The sequence below is a fragment of the Chaetodon trifascialis genome, chromosome 10, assembly GCF_039877785.1.
Source record: "Chaetodon trifascialis isolate fChaTrf1 chromosome 10, fChaTrf1.hap1, whole genome shotgun sequence".
NCBI classification, from domain to species: domain Eukaryota; kingdom Metazoa; phylum Chordata; class Actinopteri; order Chaetodontiformes; family Chaetodontidae; genus Chaetodon; species Chaetodon trifascialis.
In genome coordinates this window covers 23,663,776-23,685,722 of record NC_092065.1, presented here as the reverse complement: position 1 = coordinate 23,685,722, position 21,947 = coordinate 23,663,776, and the positions used below count along the sequence as shown (strand labels likewise).

General features: G+C 41.3%; 1 protein-coding gene across 2 annotated transcripts in view; it reads right to left on the bottom strand.

The window, feature by feature from the left end:
- The window catches only part of spon1b (spondin 1b), an 89,233-nt gene that overhangs the window by 8,789 nt on the left and 58,497 nt on the right, over nucleotides 1–21,947 (bottom strand). For both annotated transcript variants that reach the window (XR_011602531.1, XM_070971809.1), the window contains exons 7-11: nucleotides 12,188–12,252; nucleotides 9,742–9,943; nucleotides 7,128–7,268; nucleotides 6,480–6,555; nucleotides 4,407–4,589 (exon numbers count right to left, since the gene is read on the bottom strand). Coding sequence is in view for 1 of the 2 variants with exons in the window: in XM_070971809.1 (XP_070827910.1) it covers nucleotides 4,407–4,589; nucleotides 6,480–6,555; nucleotides 7,128–7,268; nucleotides 9,742–9,943; nucleotides 12,188–12,252 (667 nt within the window). In the remaining variant the exon portion in view is untranslated. The remainder of the gene's footprint in view (nucleotides 1–4,406; nucleotides 4,590–6,479; nucleotides 6,556–7,127; nucleotides 7,269–9,741; nucleotides 9,944–12,187; nucleotides 12,253–21,947) is intronic.

The window sequence follows — 21,947 nt, the reverse complement described above, 5'->3', positions numbered from 1 at the left end:
ACAACAACAGAGAGAAACTGAGAAAAGTTGACGTTAATTTGCTTAAAACACATCTGTCATCATCTCTGATGCTGAGATTACCACAGACCGTGAATCTCCGCTTTGTTAAATACGCTTGTGTCTTTGCATCTTCACTTTGTTTCTGCAGCTTAATGAGTTTCCTAAACATACACGATCCTCCTGTTGTTCCTATTATCTTTAACACAACAGTGAAAGCATGGCGCGTTGACTCCTGTTAGTCGAAGATAAACACGATCAAATCCTGGTTTAAGCATCCTGGATACAGGAGGCCGCTCAGCATTAACAACTAATCCACATAATCTGTTACGTTTCACTGAAATAATTAGGTTATCCAATCACCAATGTTTACACTGCGTGATTAGGGATTTACTGTATTTAGTGACATATCCTCTTGATGCTGCCATAACAACTACAGATACGTATGTGTGAGCTTCACTGTCTTTTTCAAGCAGCATCTGCTTTCACAGTCTCTTTCGATCACAAAACAGCCACCTGTTTCTTCAAACACTGTATAATCCTTCACGACAGTAACCCCCGGTTGTCATGTGACGGCTGCACAATTACATTTCAGGATAAATTAATTCCACAAAGAGTTATTGGAAATGCAAATCAGGCAGCGGCTTTGTGTTTTCACGACAGATTTCATCAGTTTAAGGCAGAATGAGCGGTCACGGTCACTGACTCTGTTCTTGTCATGATGAGATAAACACCTAAGCTTTAGTCTACTCATTATTTTGAGGGTTCATTGATCTTGTTGATAGGAAATGAACACCCCAATTCTGAAAAGATTACAGCAAAGGAAGTCTCTGTTTTTTTGATGTCTATTTGTGTGATGGAGGCTGCAGACGACAAGATATCAGTGTGTTTGTGTATATGCACTAAAATCTTCTCTTTTTTTTGAAGGCCAAAGGAATTTACTTAACATTAAAATCACATAGCATGTGAGCTAAGGAGTTCAACAAGTTCAGAAGAGTACCCCATACAGTGCTTGTTAAGCTGGTGTGTATGCACATATAACATGTCCACAGAGAAAGCTGGATGTGTAAATCTTGTATACGATTAAGAACAAGGCAATGGGGATAGATGGTGGATCAGTTTTGCATGTGCCGATAAATAAGAAAATAAGATCTGATGCTGGGCTTTTTTGAGAGATTTGCGCTTTTTTTCCAGAAGTAATAGAAGGTGTTTTCTGCTGCTGAGCTTTGAATATTGTACGCATTCATAACACAAGACACGACATATAGAAGTTACAAAGCCTCATGCTGCCAGGTCAAAAAAAACCCAAAAAAAACAGTGATTAAACTAGTTATTTAAAAACTGATGTGAGACCCACAAGGGACACAGACCGTCATGTACTGTAAGTTATTTTTGCTTATTAAGCGTTTTCCATCTTCAACCCACAGGCAAACTGTTTACGTTACACCACTATTTTGTGAAATGATCAAAATGAAGTTAAAGGTGCAGCATAACCTAAGCTTGCATGACTTATATTGAATGTTGCTGTATTGCCAGCCTTTTTTATTTGTTGCCAGAATTTCATTCATTCATCTTGCTTTCAGTCACAGATGCAGGGTTGTTAAGGCATTTCTCTTCAGCTGGAAGAGAAGTGCAGCCAAATCAGGGTGGGAGTTAAGTATATCTGGGTGTTAAAATGTTATTACAAATGGGTATGGCAAATAAAGCTAAATTTGAGCTACACACGGGTGGTCAATGAAATTGAGCTGCAGGAGCCGGTGACAGAACTACACCAAATAGAAGTCAACAGCAGCTACTCGGTTGCGGTTTGATGGCACTTGGGGAAAGGGCATCCATTCAGCCTCCCACTCTTGGTGCCTCGTGCTCAGTGCCAAACTGTGGCAAGACTGCTTCTGAAGAGCCTTCACAAATGTCCTTTCTGGCACAGACAGTAAGGAGAAGTCCACACGCAGTACATGCTCCCAGCCACCCACTGAAAGGAGGGCTGGACGTCAAAGCCACCGTGTTCATTTAGACTTTCTACACTGACGAGTTGGAAACCCCTTCAGCACTGGTTGCACGGAGAGTTAATGATTTTAGCTGTTTAGCTGATCCACTGTAATAAATATGACAAACTGTGTGAAAGAAAAGTCAAATTCTTAATTTATTAATGTGCAAATAAAAATGTAGAAGATTTCTTGGATTGTTGACTGAAGCCTAAATGTAACAGGAAAGCCATTCAGTCAGACGACAGAATGAAATAATCCTGATCTTTCATAGAGGAGGGAGGCTGACTTGGGGCTGACACAGCTGTTCATGTTCACGTTCATCCTGTCACGCAGGTGGTGGTGGTGGTGGTATGGGATCCTCTTCCTCAGCTGGCCCCACGACACCCACTACAATGACGATAGGAGCAAAGGTGTGATCCACTTCCACGGCTTTGAAGAAGATCCCTCGGCCCTCTCTATAATGGACTGGGCTCTGGCAAGGTGACTGTTGAAGCGTGCCTCCAATCTTCCCCTCACTGGTTACGGGTGTGGGGTAATGAGGCTGACTGGTGCACTCAGACGTGGGTATCCCCCATCAACAACGAAGAAGTAACCAGCTGGAGGGTAACAGCCTGTGACAAACACTGGATTATTTCTTAGCACCCTGGTGTTGTGGACTGAACCAGTGTAACCTACAAACATATCCAGAAATTTGCAAGTGCTGTCTGAAGCTTGAGTTGCAGAGTTTCCTATTCAGGTAATCTTGTGGCTGAAGGCACAGGGGCTGTGGGGAAGCCGACCACTATTTCCAGGATAGACAGGGTTGCATCACACATCCAATGTCCATTGAATGTCAAAAACAGTCATGTCTGGCATGGTGTAAGACAATCCATGTGCCAGCCAGTAGACCACGAAGAGGGCTATCACATATTGCATGCAGCTATGGGTCTTTCCCCTCCTGAGGTGGGTCATCAGTGCCTCAATAAAGGGCATTGTGAAGGGAAAACATAGCAATATTCTACATAAGAACACATTACATATGCAGGAACAATTGCAGTTATGCTGTCATGCTATTTTCAAAACCCACATCAGCATCCTCTTATCTCAGTCATACCCTCCTCCTGTGACGGCCTCTTTGGTTTCGCTGTAAGCTGAACCACACAGCAGCAGCAAGGCCATATTTCCTATTTTGCTCCATAACACTATAACTTCATAAGGCAGTTATTGAAGCTAGGCTCATCAGGACATATAACTCTTTCGTGTGATATATAGCATCTTGTGGTTTAGCCTTTGAAAATGAAATGTCAGACAGCTTTTTTCAGTTTTCATTTGGACATGGTAATCAAACAGCCATATGACTAAAATGAAAATGCAAATTTGATTATTGCATTTTCATTTTTACCCAAATAACACATGCATAAATGGAAAATTATAATGCTGAATGTGGAATTACATTTTCATTTTCAATTTTCCATTATCATTTTAATATTGTCCCCTATAGGCTTCCATTAACCTCAGGAAAGAGGGCAACATTTTAAATTCTCTTTCACATCTTTTCCGTGAGCTTGATAGAAAACTTCATTGTGTCAAGAAAAAGTGTTATTTTTTTCTACTCAAAAGTACAATCAATCACTTTCGGCTTTGACCTAAAGCAACTAAAAAGGGCGACATATCCTTTGTAAATAGGGTCAACCATGCTATCAACTCTGAGAGGCTTTACACAGTGGTGTTTTGAGCTAAATGCTAATGTCACAACATGCTAACAAGCACACAGCACGGAGTAGCATGTAAACAACTGCTAGCACTAAACATAAAATGTATAATGCAAACACCACTGTTATTACAATTCATCCAAAAAGGGCAAAATGGTGGACAGACTGAGGTGGCCATTCAAAGAGCACTTCCATTAGCATGGCTGAAAAACCATTTTTATGTTTTCACCATGTTTTGCAGTATTTCTGCGGTTGTTGACAGCAGCTAGCAGCCACTTTGGTAGCTGCTGGACTAATAGTTAAAATCTACTTTTAACAAATGTCATGCTGTGTTAATGTGAGAGTGAGAAAAGGCTTCCCTTTTGGCCCCGTTCAGAGGGAACTGAAGAGCTGTTAGATTCATTGTAATGAGGGAAATAAAAAATGATGTGTTCTCCTACTTCGGCTGTGTTACTGGAAGTGCTTCCAAAAGACCAAATAAATGTTATTTATTCAAAGAAAATTGCCTGAAAAAGCTCGTTCTCTTCCAAGTTCTCCATTAATTAAATTTATATGATTCTATAAATGAGCCTCTACAAGTACAAGCGCAGCTGACCACGTCTGTGGCAGCAATGAAGTGCCCGGCTCAAGGACCAACCTGCCTGTATTTTCTCAGTCAGAACAGGTGAGTAACTTCTAGTGTGTGTGTGTGTGTGTGTGTGTGTGTGTGTGTGTGTGTGTGCATGTTTACCCTCCATACTGCATCCTGGTCCCATGCAGGGCTGGAAATCTTGAGTATGTGGACACGGCACACTGAGGTCCAGCTGGGCCTTCAGCATCCTCTGCCTCATCCTGCGGCCTTTTTCACATGTAGCGCTGCTACACGCCGACCACGGAGACCAGCCTGAGTAGATACACGTCTCTGGTGTGTCGTCTGAGAGAGAAACACACAGGGATGTTAGATGCATGGAGCGATTAAAAGAGGCACTTTGCTGTTTTCATTCAGTGATTGGCTGGAATCACACGGTTATTGGTTAGCAGTTAAATTTGCTTTTAAAGAAAATCCTTCTTTGTGTTTATTCCCCTACAGCAGCTGAACTAATTCGTCACAGTATAGAGGATGGATGGGGGATGGGGTTCTGAGCTGACGATGATTTTTGAACATCGTATCCAAAGGTGATTACTGAAGGCACTGAACCACAGAGTGACATCTGAGGCGAAGAGGACGGAGAGAGGGGTTGGAGTTGGGGAAGAGTGTGATTTGTGAATGTCTTGTCCAATTATCAGCAGTAGCAGAGTTACAAGAAGTAGCAGGGCCACTTGCTTCAATTAATAATGCTCTCTCGGGGGTTCAGAGAGGCAGAGAAAATGAGAGGAGAGGCGAGAGAGAATATGCCGTCGGGCCTCAGGGACAAACCTGAGTGGGTCCAATTCTCTGGAATAAGGTAATGACAGTGGCGAATGGAGGAAGAAAGGAGCTGGAGACACTGAGAGGAAGGTAAGAGGACAGTTGGGTTGATGTGTAACTGAAAGTGGTGAAGCTCCGGGTGGACCAATGGGACCAGCCGGAATGGATACTCGCCTCCGTAGTGTCATCTCACAAAGTGAAGAGGGGAAACGAGGGAGAATGAGAGAGCAGGTGGACTAAGAAAGGAGGATAAAAGAGGAGGGAAAGAAGTAAATGGTCTATGACTGACTGAGGAGGACATTTATTAGGCGGTGGGAGATCCTAGTTAAGAATTCTGCTGTGTGGGCAAAATCCTGCACCCTGCTCAAGGCCACTTACAGTAAAAATAAGCACAAAGCACCCATGCACAACACAAACACCATCATGCACTGGTCTGTCCTGTTTAGCCTTTTAACAAGGAGCTAAAGGACAACTCATCTTATAACTACAAGGTCGCAACACTGATCGCACTTCCCAAATCAAAAGCATTTTTACCAGTTCTACAGTTCTACAGCCTTTCCCTAACCTTGAAGATAAAGTAAAATATGAGGCTGTAATTGTAATGTAATTTTAAGTGATACAGAAACAGAGAACTAGACAGGAAAAGAAACTTTTTTGAGTTCATGTCCAATACTGTTGAAACAGCATTGTCCAAAGTGACATGATCTATGATGCAACACATGTTTGATAAGGACAACGTGTGCTCCAGACGCTGTGCTGCTCTGCAGCAGCGGGGCATCCACCTTCTCACAGCAGGGTGCAGACAAAGCCCCTGCACCAGTTGTATCAGCGAAGAGCTATGTGTGTGTCCTTGAGCATCATAAGATCCCCCTGGTACGTGCTCAGTCTGTAAGTCAAAAGTCAAAGGCATAATGTGTAATAATTGTCCACCACTTGAAGGTCACTCCAAACAAACAGGGGGCGTCTAGAGCTGGAATGGTAAAACATCTAACTCAAAGAACCAAACCAGAGTTGGTGATTGTTGCAACAGCGTAAAGTCCAGACAATTTCGGTGAGTTTTATTTGGTTTCTGTCGAGATGGAACGAAGTGTCTTGTATGACCAGTTAACTTGGCATGTTTTAAACTAAAATATCTTGCACATTCATTCTTTCAAGTGAATGTTTTGCAAACACACAGTGAATTGAGGAAACAGTCAAGTCCAAAGAACATACAGGAATGCAATATCATGTAATGACAGGGTTTGAATAATCAGCTAAACACTCCATCAAGCCCTTTCAGTTAATCCATTGTGTCTTGTTTAAGGTCCTTCTCTAAAGATCTGTAATTAGGAAAGGGTGTGTGTGTGTGTGTGTGTGTGTGTGTGTGTGTGTGTGTGTGTGTGCGTGCGTGCGTGTGCATGTATGCATTTGCTGTACCTTCCTCCTTCTCCTCTTGTCCAATATCAGCTACAATGTCATCTATGGTGTCTGGGACAACATTGCACTGCTCTCCCTGCACACACAAGAAAAAATGGGGTCACATACTAACACACACAAGTTTCTTACAAGACGATGCAACGCTTGTGCATGAAACTTCGTTTTTGACCTTATAAATAGTAGCTTGGCCACTGGTTCTGTGTGTTGTGTTAACACGGTTACAGGAGGGCTGAACAATTTGAGGAAAATATCTATTGTAAACCAATATTACAATTCCAATTTCATTTGCCTATATTTGGCCTATACATGTGCTCTACATAGCTTACACAGTTTAAAAACATAATCGTGAACTTTCCTCCAACATGAAAACAGTCAGAGAGAGTATTGCAGTTGCTTGCTGTTGAGATCTTACAAGAGTTCCTTTAAATCCTCTGTGATTCAAACATAAAAATGAATAAAGGTGAACTGTTTAGCCCAAGTTTGGCCAAATATTTGTATCAAAACTGTCGTCTTTTACAAAAACAATAGTGTTGTGCAATTTTCTTATCAGATATTTCTCCCACATTTTAAAGAATTTGAGTCATTTCTAAACTAGTTTTATTGCACACAAGTGCGCACAAACACAAAGTTTTACATGCTACATTGTACCTTTCTAGCAATGCGTTCCACCACCACCTTGGCTACAGGTGTAATTGCACCGCCCTCGGGGTCGTAGAACGGGCTCTGGGGGTGGTCCAGACTGGTCAAGGGTCGGATCTTCTCCTGAGGAATGCACGGCTTGTTTGGTGACTGAAATAGGGAGGGAAACAGATGGAGCAAATTAGATTAAAAAAAAGTATAGCAAACAAATGTTAAAGCTGCTAGAGATGTTTCTCATGGAAGTTGTCGGCGATCAAAGCAAAAAATGCAGCGAATACTGGGCCTGCATTTGTCAAGTGGGGACAAACATGAGTATACTTTGCTAACACAGCTGTCATAACAGCTCTATACTGCGAGATGAAACGTCAGCGCTGTGTTTACAGTGAGCTGCTTTGGCCCAAGTAACATATAAGAGCTGATGCCTCTGGAACACTTTGAGCCTTCAGTAAGCTTGCTGGAAAAAATAACATTTGTGTGCAAAGTAACATCTACGGAGCAGAATCCACACCTGCTGCACTGAACATCATAACAGGAAGATTTTAGCACTACAAGGGCTTTTCAGTTTTCACTCTCATCTCCCTCGGTTGATGTGGATCTAAAGGTGACGGCTGTTTAACGATCAGGGGAAAATAGACGTGCGCAATTAAGATGCTACAGGTGAAGATCAGGTCATCATATGAAGGGGAGCTATTCCCACCCTCCCACATTAGCACTGTACAAATTATGCACTTGGGGTTGGATTGGGTAGTGTCCTAGAGGAAAACATCTGCTCTTGTATATTGAGTATCAAATACGCCTGAGGGAAGACAGTCTTCCACTGAGCAGTGGCTAGAGTAATCAAAGTTAAACAGCCAAAATTTAGGGCTTGGGAATTATTTGGTGGACTGGAATACTAATCAAACAGCAGCACATTGTGTCTTCGTGTCTGTGAAACCAGCTTTTAAAAAGAGAAAACATGATTTCTCTGGGGGGAAGGAACAGTAGCGCGGCAGTAATTTACGTATGCAAACTAGAATTAATAAAAGAAATAACATTACACAAGCTGCATTGATTTTATACTCCATTATGACCACAAATGGTGAGGTAGGTAGGAGTCAGGGACCTGAAAGAGTCACCAACAATTGCTGCTTCTCCCATGAGCCATCTGGTCCTGGCTCTCTTTTCTGTTTGATCTCACTATGCATCATTTATATCCATTTTAATTTAACAGTCCTTTAATGAGAGATTCGTGGAAATGTTTCCAGGTGTGTGCAGTAGCATGTGTGTCCATGTACGAGCTTAAAGAAAAAAAAACCTCTACAGAGGGAAAAGATAAAAACACATGACAAACATGAACCATTCTCTTTGTTCTTACAGGTTAACTCAACGTTGTTGTTTCAAGTTTCACACCGACTTTTGATTTAATATATGCAAGCGTACTGAATGAGACAAAGGAAAGGCATCTACAAATGAAGTGTTAGAGGAGATTTGAAGTAACATCCTCATTTACAGTGCTGGAACAACAATGTTCACGATTCTCTTTGTAGCTAGAAGTTCACTAAAAGTTTCTACTTTGACTTTTGGTTCAATAATTTTGTGTGGAGACTAAACAGAAGACATCCATCGCTTACCGGAGACAAACTGCAATTCTATTTGTAATGTCTGCAAACAGAAAGAAACTACAAAGTCTTTGCTTTTCATACAGTGCAAAGGTCTGGAAGACGTGTTCTCCCTTCTTCTGTCTGTAGGGGGCAGTGATTTAATGTCTGCTGTACAGTAGGATGCTTGCATTAGCTGAAGGTATACTTAAAAATATGATAGTTTGGAAACCGTCCTTTCAAAGACCTTCCAGGATCAAGGAAACAGACATGTCTCAGCAGTGCAGAGTTAGTTTATATTCTAAACAAAGACTGATTCACATGCATTTAGCACAGTACATGTGAAACAACAGCTCACAAATCCTCCACTCACCTCAGGCGAGGGGGAAAAGAAATACTGTCTAATTAATGTTTACTTCTGAATATGCTCAGTGCAATTTCAGTAAAAATTGTAACTGCCTTATTAATTAATTATTGTTATTACAGTCAGAACAATTTATAACTTAGAATACACATATGCACACTTACTGGACAAAAGACAAATAAAAAGAGCGTCAGTGTGGGTCAGAGGGCTGACGAAAGGCTAAAAATGAGCCCAGACTGAAGAAGAACGCTTCCACACTTAAAAAGTACCAGAAGTTGAACTGAAAGAAGTGTGGCTTTATATTAGTGAAGTTTTTGAAAGGTATTTACCACCTCCCCTCTGCAGGGATAAGCTCCTTGCTTATTCATGAAGTTGTAAACTATAAATAAATTGCTGTAGTCTCCAAACACCGGGTGAATATGGATGAGCTCCTTTCATTCTGAGGATGTAGAAAACTAAAGAAGTCTGTCACAGGAAGAGACAGGTGGAAGTCAAGTGTGCTGTGATGTGAAGGTCTGAAATAAATGTTGCTCGCTGCCATTAGCCAGTGAGCAATTAACATATGCAAACTAGAGCTCAGCGTTATCTCTAACAACGCTCAACACACCCTCAATGACCACTTTAGAGGTTTTTAACTTTTACAACAAAGCATGGCCAAATCCGAAAAATTAGGATAGATTACCTCATATGTGACCCCACTGTCAGTGCCTGCATCCCAGGGAATGAGGTCTGTCACCAGCCTCTGGACCCAGCCGCAGTCCTTGGTACAGAGGTCCTCTCCTGACAGCCCAACGTTCCAGTCTGGGCTGGGCCCCATCATGGTGAGGAAGGACATCAGGTGACGGGTCCGGTCCACAGAAAACTCTGCTGATGGAGCTGCTCGACTGGTCACAGGGGTGGGCAACGCAAAGCAAAAGCAGGAAAGAAACAGACACAAAGAAGATAGAAAGATCATAAATTCCATGTTATATATTATTTTAACGAGACAGCCAGAAGTATGTTCAAACTTAATCGTCTCAGGAGAAACCTGCATCTCAGCTCTCTGCTACTGAAATGTTGCGTTACTGACTTGCCAAATGGGCAGTTCTGATGCCATGACCTCTGGCCTGAGCCATACTCTGCTAATTGCTTGATAATTAGATCTCCGAAATATCCAATTAGCGGATGAAAACAGGTCATAATAACATATTCTCTCTGAAAGAATAAAACCGCCTGAAAGAAATAAAAACTTTAAGAGGGTAATTCCAACTTCCATCTTCCTTTCTTTCTATTTCCTTACAAAAAAAACAGCCCTTGCACCTTAATAATGATGTCTTAAGGAAGACAGAAGTGCAAGCACAACTATTTCAACTTGACACTATGCATGCGAAATTGAACAAAATGAGCTAATATTTCATACTCACAGCGAGTGTGTGACTGTGTGGGTGCGCATGCATGTGTGTGAATGGTCTCATTAGTGAAAATAATAGTGGCGTAATATATCGCAAATTACAGAGAACGCTAGGAGGGGTAATTAAACAGATGTTTGGTGAAAGATACAGTACATTATTATTGTGTGTGTGTGTGTGTGTGTGTGTGTGTGTGTGTGTGTGTGTGTGTGTGTGTGTGCTCATGCAGGGCTGAGGGCTGCAATTGTGATAAGTTTCTAATTGCTCTTGAACTAATTCCAAAGAGTGCACAGGATGCGTGACTATTGTGATGTGTGTGACTGTTCAAACAAGTCGGATTGGCTTTTAAGAGCCGGATAAAGGAGGGAATCGTAAAACAATTAGGGATATGTTTTTCTAAAATTCACAAATTATAAGGCAAGAGTATCTGAAATTCAATGATAATTCATAGTTCAGTAAGTGTGTCATAAATGTTCCAGCTTTTAAGTGCTGTGTTTTTCCTGCTCATTAAGAATGTGAGACTGCACATAGTGAAGATTAGGTCGTTGTGATGTTTGGATCTAAGATTTCTGTGGCAAAAAATTAAATATGCGTCTTTGTGTTCATCATCCAGCAGCTCCTAAATGTTGTACATGTATTTGTTATGTAATGTAATTTACGGATCACTGAACGTTTTGTATATCTTTGTTTGCTTCAAGTTAAAAAGATGATTTCATTTTTTTTGCTGCAGAAAAACAGAAACACAGAATAATCTTGGTTTGAAGGAGCACTCACGCAGCTTCTGTACAGAAAAATGACATTGTGTATTGTTTTGTTTTCATGAGCAGGACCATCAGACCAAAACACTTTAGAAAAACAGGCTTTTACAATTTTCTCTACCTACAGAAAATTGTAGGTTGAGTTTTCATCCAGAAAACATGATGAATAAATGATCAAGTCATCCATCAAGAGCTCCAGTGTGGACGACACGTTCATGGTCAACTTTGATGAAAAATTTAATAGCTCCATTGGTCAGAGACAAAGGATTTAAAGTTGAACAGAAATGCAAATACTCCTCACATTTTGTGTGAGTTAATATAAACGACTGATACAGCAGGCGCATGTGTTTGTGCATACAGTATTTGTGGAGATGGTGTCCATGTTTCATGCTCTGGGTGGAAGTTTCCCACAGCACAGGGACAGACTCCAGTCCTGTATCGTCTACAAACAGCAACGGAAGATTTATTTTCAATTAATTAATTCTTTAATTCATTTATTCATTGCCATCGGATAAGGGAGGATAGTAACTAATGCTACCATTGAATCCCACTGGATGTTATTTTCATGTTATTTTAACACCTGCTGAATCACAGAGCGCTGTAGGAAGTGCTGCACTTACAGATGGAACTAAGCTAACTGTTAGCCCCCCAGTAGCTTGCCTACTGGAAGTGATGTGATAATAACATTTAATAACTGTTTAATGGCCGTCCACACACATTGCACCAATCAAATTACAGTGCGGAAATTTCCAAAAAAATCTTGCTACTTGGAGAAAAAGAAAAAGTCACAGTTCTTGCTTTTGCTAATCTCAACCTCAAACTAAATGACTGCACAACGCCAAGGATATAAAAACACATCTTAATTACTGTTCAGCGCTGCTGTTTCACAATTTCCTGCTGTTCTGTCACAATTTCCTTTCAATCATATCTCTGCCAGAAGTGCCGTCTCTCTTTAGTGAAACTGGCATTGAGTGATACTTACAGGTTGAGCGGCTGCCATGCCGGCCACTGAGCCTTAGTTTTAATGACAGTCAGCACTTCATCTCCCTGCGGAAAGAGAGAGAGCCAGGGACAGGAAAAGAGAGAGAGGGAGAGAGAGATACAGGAAGCAATTTGTCACTAAATGGATGACGATAAAGGGAGAAAAAAAGAAACATTGACAGAGAAAAGGCCAAAATTGACAAATTGACATGACTGAGGGCGAGTACTCTCATCCAAGGACAGCAAAGTGTATTCCACTTTTCAAAGGCTTAAGAGGTTGGACAAAGTGTGTCTTATCAGGACAAAATGGCTCTGTGCTGTTTTATGACAGCCGCCTGTTATTCTAGTAGGGACCTCACTATGCACTCCCACCGCTCCGTATAGTCTTTCTGTGGCATTACAGCCACTTTATGGACTGCACAACACATTATCTATCATAATGCATCGGACGTACAGTAATTACTCGGCCAAAAGCAGGAAGACAAATGATGGAGTTAGTGTAGCGGAGCAGCTGATTAGAACGGAATTGGAATGTCCACACGTGCCCTTTCCCCATTTTCAGAAAAGCACACACACTCGTTTACAAAAACACACAAACGTCAACTTCACTTTGGCATATGCCCCCCCCCCAACACACACAAAAAATCCTTTTTTCTGCTTGACTGAAGGTTTCACTGTCGCCTTGAAAGCCTCCCCTCTTCCTTGGGGCGTTGAGGAGAAAACTAGTGTGTGTGAGTATGTGAGTGTTGGTGGGTGGTTGGGTGGATGTCTATGTGTGTGTGTGTGTGTGTGTGTGTGTGTGTGTGTGGATGAAAACAAGTTTACAAGTCAGTGTCCATCTTTTCTCCAGAGGAGCCTCTGCGGCCTTTCTGGGCTTCAGACTTCACTCCATCCTCTCACAGACACACAAACAAAAACACAAACACGCACACACAGGTGGGGATGCATTGACAGGTACATATATGAGTACAGACAGCACGAGGGACAGAAACACAAGCTGCTCATCAATTCAACAATTCCTTTAAGTTGGATTTTCAGGTCAGAGGTTGCTCTCTGACCTTCGTTAATGACGTGATACTAAACTAACAAACAATTAAATATACATATTAGTAATTGTAGTTTATTTATATAACGCTTTTCTTAACAAAATTGGTTTACAAGAGAAAAACATAAAATCAGATAAGGCTGATAAAATGAGAAGAAGGCCGAGGAGCACAGCGGAAGTAAACACAGCAAAACAGGAATAAGAACACTCCAAATAAAAACATCTGTCAAACATTTCCAAAAGCTTGTATGCTGGAGTGCAAGCAGCTGAAAACACTTTGATTGTTTGATTTTCAGCACGCTGTGTTTTTATAACCATGAGCATAGCGACACCGCAATGCTACGCGGAGTAACAGTATCGAGCCTCGACTCCATACCAGACAGGAGACAAAGAAAGGCATGAATATGTGGACACTGACAATAAAGAAGATATACTTTAGAACAATTTCACATTTGAAAATGTCACAAGTTGTGAGAAAAAAAAAATATTTCCAAGAAATGATCTAATTTCACATACTGCAGTACAGGCTAGCTATTTGTGTGTTTTTTCCAACATGAACACACTACATACCCAAATCAAAGGTCAATACACACTGCACTCCATGTTTTCCCCACTGTAGTCGCTCAAATGCAAGGAAGCCACTAACATGTTTCCCACTTACAGATAAACATGCTGAAGGTAATTTCTCCATCATTCTTTGACTCCCTCCACCATCTGCCATTATCAGAGACATTCAATGCTTTGGTTCATTTTCGGGAAACGGAAGAAAAATCCTACTCCTGTTAAGTCCTGCACATCTAAGCCAGAATCCTGCAATACAAAGTGCTTCACGGAGGCCGGTAGGAAATGCAAATCTTCCTGTAATGGTCTTGTTTGTTTGCGGTAATGGCAGAAAATGACTGTGATTTACCCATGTTTAAATGCACATTACATTTTCATGAATGATTTCAAGGAGAAGAAAAAGACTGGAACAGAAAGAGAGGTGGGTGGAGGTAGAGAAGCTGGTCAGGTAAAGACAGAAAAGAGGAGGAGAAAATTGTGGAAGAGTAGAGGAGGAGGAGGAGGAGGAGGAGAAATGACTAGTGTGAGTATAAAAAGTAAGACAAGGAGGAGGAGGAGAGAGGGTGGTACCAGGACAGTTATATAGCTGAAAAGAATGAAGATGGCAGGAAAAGAAGAGGAGGACCTTCGACTCGAATGAACGAAAAGCAAAAATGAAGAGAGAAAGAGAGCATGGTGGGAGTGAGGTGGATTACAGCAGGAACAAGAGAGACACAGCTGAGAGGGAGAGAGGGAGGAAACAACAAGAATGCACTTAATGGAAGGAGAGAAAGACAATGTGAGACAGGAGGGAGTTTAAAAGAGCAGGGTTGAGAAGAGACACACAAAGACACTCATCCAGGTGAAATAACTTTACATAACATTAAATTCAGTACATACATACTCCATACTCCATACTCCCTCACACTTTCTTCAATCCCTTCCCCCCTCACTTGTTCATTGTTCCCTCCTCCCCTTTCCATGTAACTCCTTCCTGTCTTTCATACCTCCTTCAGGCCTTTCTTGCTCCGTTCTCATTAAACTAATCTCCTTATATCATTTCATTTTATCCTCTTGTTTATTTTAACACCTCAACTGCATGTAGCCAATATTTAAAGATAGCTGAGAGTCTAGTAAGAGTCTACAGCTATATTAGCTCTGTGAGGATGGACTGGAAACGTGCCTGCATGAGAAATTTGATCTGATGATGGCATGAAATAAAAACTCAGCGGGTCAGAAGTCAAGTAAAAATCTCCATACATTTCAGGTCAGCAGTGATCCACACACGCCTGTTTGTGTACCACTAAAAGTGTCTGAGCTCCTGTTAAAGTGACTGGACTCCACTAAGGTGAGACTCTGTCCTACTGTGAGAGACGTGCTGCCATTCACTTTCTGTCAGACAGCAGCAGGTGTGACAGCAGTGAAAGCGAAGAGGAAAAGAGCTGACGCCCAGGACACATCTTACAAAGAAATTACAAAGATTAGTAAGTGACACCACCGGTCAACACACAGGTACATGGTGCTGAGGTGACGGCCTGAAGACAAGAGAGCTGTGAATGACTGCTGTCCAAGCAGCACTGGAGCTATGACAGCAAATATCAAATCTGTATCTAGTCCATCTGACAGATGGATGGGGAAATGGTGACAGTGTAAGAGAGAGAGAAAGAGGGATGGAGAGTGATGCAGAAAGGTGGACAAATATAAATGCAGAGATGAAAAATGACCTGAACAGCAGCTGAGGTTTAGTCCTCAAGCTTCTGCTAATAAAAACCTATCAAATTAAAAGCTGAATGGAAAAGGCAGAGGTTGATAAAATACCTTTCCCATGATGGAAAAAAATCCCGCTACAGCTTATTCAACTGCCCATAAAGAATTTATGAGATGTGCTGCGATGAAAATGCTTTTCTTAAGCAAATAATGATGGAGTGAGGCCTGGTCCAGCAGTTTCCTGACGCTTACAGCACAATAACTCAGTGGCCTTGAAGGTCCATGTTGAGTATCTGACTATAAAACACATATGGTTGCACAAAATAATCTTAATTCAAGGTCAGTTTGCAAGTGTTTTCCATTCAAGCACATCTCACAGATGAGTTTGCTCAGTGAAGTACAGAATTCTGGTCACACCATAACACGTGACTGTTTCTGCTCAAAGGTGCCTTCATACACCGCTCCAGCCTTCCTCTGAGGTTGGTTCTCGTCTTCAGGGTGTACCAGCAGAGATCTCTGCTGAATGCTTTGGGGTAAAAGCTGATTACGTCTCTGTTTAGCTCTGTTTTGGTCTCCACCAACACCAAACGATAATCTCTCATTCTTTAGCGGCTAAATGTTAAACTATGTTCGCATGCTAGTCGCTTATTTGCAGCTTGACTTTTTGGTGCTGGTCAAGTAGTGCACAGAGCTTTTTCACTGAAAAAGCTTAAGTTGTGGGTCTGAAAACCAAAACAATGAGCTGAAAATTGGGATGCACTGATCCGCCTTTTTCACCTCCGATACCGATATCTGAGGTTTAGTAATCGACCGATACCAATCCGATTCCGATACAGAAAAAAAGCGCTGAATTACCCAACAAATGGCATTTCTCATTGTGTGGAAAAGACTGGGATCATTCTTTTGTGCATCAGACTTGACTTAAACATTTCTTTCCTATTTTTTAAACGGGGACGGAGGTCTGACCTCATGACACATAAATTCGTACTTTTTTTTATTTAATTCAGCATTTCTTAGTGCAGGTTTGTGTGTGTGTGTGTGTGACCCCCGCCCCTCCCCCTCCTGCTCAGTGCGTACACACAGAAGCCACCACACCTCATGTAGTTGACCAGTCACGTGCAGCTTGAGCAGAAAAAAAGTCGACCTAAGCAGCTCCCGTTCCGGCTCCCATGTAGGAGCTGGCTCCGATCGTTCACTCCAAAGAGGGGCTCTAAGAGCTGTTTCGTTCGCGACCGACACATCACCAATTCCTCTACCTGTTCCACTGTCATAAAAAATAGCGGCGCAACTTGGTGGGCGTTATCCTGCTAAATTCTCTGCGTGAGAAATACAAGGTGTGGCGTGTGAACGGGTTGAAATGCGTGTGTCTCAAGCCCAATGCGTGAGACTTGAGAGCTTTGTGGTCGTGTTATAACTTGACATTTTACCACCGCCCCTCTGAACATTTACTGCGCAGGTATTGCAAGTAGCCGTCGAGTTTGTAGGCTGAGGTAGTGTGAAAAAGATCCTTTCACTCGCTTCACTTTGAAAACAACGCGGTCCACATCATGTGCGCTTCAGCACTGCGTGTTGCCTGCGCATGACACCCCTCACAGCGCCTATAGCATAGAGTTAGATGTATCGGGCCCATTGTCACCGATACCCTATCTAGAATTTTCTTCAATCTTGGGACCGATACCAATACTAATATCGGATCGCTGCATCCCTGGCTGAAAGATGCTGTTCAGTTCTGTAGGAGTGGAGGGTTCATCCCTTTGAGTCACCCCCTTCATTACACATAGTAATCTGAACATAAGACACAGCTATCCAGCACAAGGTGGATTCTAGCATTAACTACTGTATGCACTGTAATATTTAAAAAAATATTTCTTTTTATCTTCAGACAGAGGCGTGAATTTTGACACTTACCAACAAAAATTTACTGAATTGCTTTAGAAAGATAACCTATTTTTATGATAGACTCATTCCCGTGTTGCTTTTTGTGTGACATTTCCAGAATTTGGAGTACATTTCTGGATAGAAATGTACTTGTGTGAACAGGACAGGGGCAGACACAAAGACAGCCTGCACCATTCCTTCCCAAATCCCCTCAGTGGTCTCAGATCTGCCCACTTATCACTCACTCACTTTGGAATGAAGTTTTGCCTGCAGGGACTCAGCAGCATGAGGCTCTGTATTGTCTTTCCAGACGCGGTCTAATAAAGGAAAATGAGCCTGGGGACTTAGGGAAAAGGTGTCTAATAAAAAAATCAACACTGCACTAATGCAATTACAATTGCTTAGGGGCTGTAGAACAGATGGATGACTGGGCCACTATGTTGTAACTCAGTCGGATGAGATTCACAGCTTAGGTCAAAAACACACACATATCCACTCACACATGGAAGTACTCACTTAGAGCCGTGCCACACTAAGAACACGTACCCAGTTTATCTTAAGTTGTCAATATGATGAAACAGCCTGCCCTTGTGGAAATAAATTGCAGTTCACCTCGTCTCGGAAGATGTCTTTGATCATTTGTCAAATATCATTTCACAAAGACACACACAACAGTTTCAGTTCAGCAGGTTATTCATCAACCACCTGTGACATGGCTATGAAGAGCCACGCTGTTACATCTGTCCAATTACACTCTAATTTACTTGTCCTCCAAGCTAGCTGCTATAATTGTACTGTACAAAATCAGCCTGTGTTCCCCTATAGCCAAACCATAAACAGATTTGAAATAAACAAAGTCCATATCTTTTGCCTGAAGGACAGATAATTGCAATTTTTTGTTAATCATTTTTGAGGTATCTGAGAAAAACTTGGCTTTCAAATTGTTTCTGCCTCTAGTAATAACTTGAAAAATGGGAGCAAGCAGGTCATTACGACCAATTCACATGTATTGTTAGGTGGTGACCTCTAGCACAGGAGGAAGTCACGTGACTTGGAGTAACGAGCAAGAAAGTCCATATATATATGGGCTGGATGATGGGTCAAACAAACACCAAGATGCATTCAATGTGTAGAATCACGACTAAATCACAAGCTATGCGTACACATTCATTTCATCAGATTTACAAAGCAGAGTGTACATCCAATTCTGTTTACAAATCTCCGTCACTGTGGAAATGGGCACGCGTCCACAAGCTTCATTTCCAGCCCCACAATTGTCCCTAAATGGATGAGGAAATCCGATTTGATTATCAATAGCTGTGCTCGCACCACCACTTATTAGATCTGTCAATGAGAAGAACGACAAATAAGAAAAAGTGGGTACTTACAGCACTCCGGCCACAAATTCAGTACTTTTAGCTGTAAACCATCATTATATCTCAGTCATTATTATTAAACGTCAAAAGGATGATCAATGGTTAATCTACACTGAAACAGACCTTACAAAGCATTTTTCAGGATCAACTGAAAAATTGCTAACGAGGCTAAGCAATGGCTCCGATGTAAATAAAAAGAAAAATAAATTTCACCAGTCATAAACAATTAGAAATGAAGTTTCTAAATGTGTCTGAGTAACTTTTTACAGAACATTGTGCAGACTGTGAAAGCAACTGCACAAACAACATAAAGTCTCTCACCTTATATTTCATATCAACCTCGTTATTTCACCTGCAGCTATCACTTGAAAAACGCATGATCTGAAGTATGTGTGAGGTCTGCACACTCTTCCTTTAGAAATACCAGTTTTATGTGAGGGCGTGGGTACACATCGATTATAAGACTGACTCTAGACAACAGGGCAGGATTTTGCCCTGCCGTCTCTTCCCTCTTTACTCTGTCTGGAGCTGAATGCTGTGAAATAAAACAATAAACAATAGTATACAGTTTAATTATATATAACTACATATGAGTATTATTCGTTTTATGAGGACATTACAACCATTGGATACTGCGGCCTGCTATCACAATCTGACAAGAACATGCTATAAAGTGGGCATAATCATTGCATGACATTAATCCAAGAAACGTCTTCATTCAGCAGATGTTGATTAAGAATTATGCCCTCAGACCTTGAATCACGGGTCTCAGCAACATCCTCAAGGCACAGACACAATCATCACACATCAGCTCACAAACAACATAATATGAAAGCAGCACACATAATTATTAAACATGTGTGGACAGGGTGGGGAAAAATCAGGTCTCAGCAACATCCTAAAGGCACAAAATCTGTCTTAACTGTCAACAAAGCATGAGGGTAACACGACACACACACAACATTGTATTACACACAGATGTTATCTGTAATTCGCGATTCTGCGACTGTCTGATGAAACATCAGATATCATCAGGCAGAAACCAATCAGGAACATTTTTCAACAACATTTTTAGGTTTTTACTGATCCAGGCTAGTCGCAAATGGCGGTCTGAGTGCATTTTGAGGGGTGGAAGGAAGAGTCGAAACCATAGAGTTATACATTATTAATTAACTTCTGCTTGTTAGGTTGGGTGTATGCCGAGTAGACGAGAAACTCTAAAATTGATTTAAGGATTTTTATCAAAAGTCAATATTTGCCAAAAAAGTTACAAAACTAGAAATATTTCAAATGGAGTTTGGCCTCATTCACTTCACTTGATACAAAACGAAAAAGAGGCCATTTTCACATTCAACCATATTTTCGACTTTGACGGATGGAGCCAAACTACGAACAAAAAAGTACTTATTAATTAAAGCTTTGTTTGGTCCATAATCCACTGAAATGAGCCGATTAACTCTCACCAATCCCACAAGCCCCACTTTGTTATTTAATATTTTATTTATTTGTTTTACTTTGCATATTTTAGCAACATAAACATAAACACCTGTGTAAATCAAATCCATCCACTAACATGATTGATGGGGTGGGGTGGGGTGGGGGGGGCTGTACTGGGTCAGAGCCATTGATGGGCTTAATGTCCCCCTGCAACTTTCTTTTGTAAGAAAATGGATGAATGAATAAATACTGCACACTGGCACAGGCCTGTTTATACATCTGACTCCAGGAGTTTTTGTAAAAGAAGAATCCCTAATGGATTAGGATTTATGGATGTTATATCTGCTGCGACAGGAAAAAAAATAACACACTCACTGTTTTTAAACCAAATCCACAGTATTTGGTTTAAGTATTTCTCTATAACAGTAAGGACTGGGAGGAAGTGGAGGGCACAGCAGGTCGGCTGACCAGGCCGAACTATAATTAAGTGGTCAGAATCAGATACCAGACTCAAGCCCAAACTACAACTGCTTCTGTGCGTTTCCGCTACAATATTTGTCCTGGTTGTTTCCAGGACAAATATTGACATAAGCCAATGAGTGTGCTTTTGGAGGGGTGAAAGCCATACTGGTGTGTGACAGAGTGCTGCTTACTTCCAATTCTGATGAACTTTTCAAGCTTGTGGTGGATGTCGGTCACACTGGAGTGGGGAGAGTACTCTTACAAGTAGGTGCAGCTGGACTAGATAGACAAGTAGTTTATTTCTCTAAGAAGCTACACAAACATCAAAAGACTTTAATGAGGCACTCAGGCACTGAGATGGAAGCTTTGGGTCTTGTTTGGTGGTCAAGGATTTTGAAGTGTATATGTCTCATTCGGATCGAGAGGTTGCGGTGTATACAAACCACAATCCACTGGCTTTTTTGGCTGTTCAGGTGGGCACTATAGAGCCATATAGTCTGGTTGTAACTGAGGATCCATCCAGTCAGTTTCTGGTTAAGTTTGCATATGTAACAAACCTCAAATAACAAACATAAAATTACCCAAATTGTAAATTTGACAAAATTGAGTAATTGGGTTTGAAGGGCCTTTAAACAATTTGTAGTGTTTGTGTGTCTTCTTCATATGTTGCCGCACTCCTGCACATGTTACTTATGCTTTCTGTTGGTGGAGCCGAGTGTTTACGGCAGTGCTGCAGCCACAATACTGTGTGTTCACCTTTTTCTCTGCACTTTTTCTGCGTGTGTTTCTGTGACACAATGATTTCGTTAGTGTGTGTATCTCTTTGTGCATTTCCTCCAAGATATTATAACCCGAGGGCTTGGTAATCCATCACAGCAGTGTCAGGTGTAATATGTGACACATTCACCAGAGGAAACATAGTCACATTAGTCAGCATGGATCACTGTCATACTTCGTCTTGGCAGACCTCTCAGTTTGTTACAAAGAACCAAACAGCTGCAATTAATAATGGCTGAGGTGGAGTTATGGACTTTATATACTGTCAACAAATCAGGCGAAAAACTCTGTGGTACAGGTATACTGTGATTTATACTTGAGAAAAATATGAGCAAAAGAACACCCACAGATCATTCCAATTTAAAGCGCTAATGCACTTATTTCTGCTGATTTGTTTATCTGTTTACTGAGGCATTTAACTTTGAACATCAAAGTTAAATGCCTCAGTAAACAGTTAGGGAAAATGAACACCACTGAATGAGCAAAGATGTCATTTAAATCAGTAATGGAATGTAAAAAATGCATAAAAATTGGGAGCA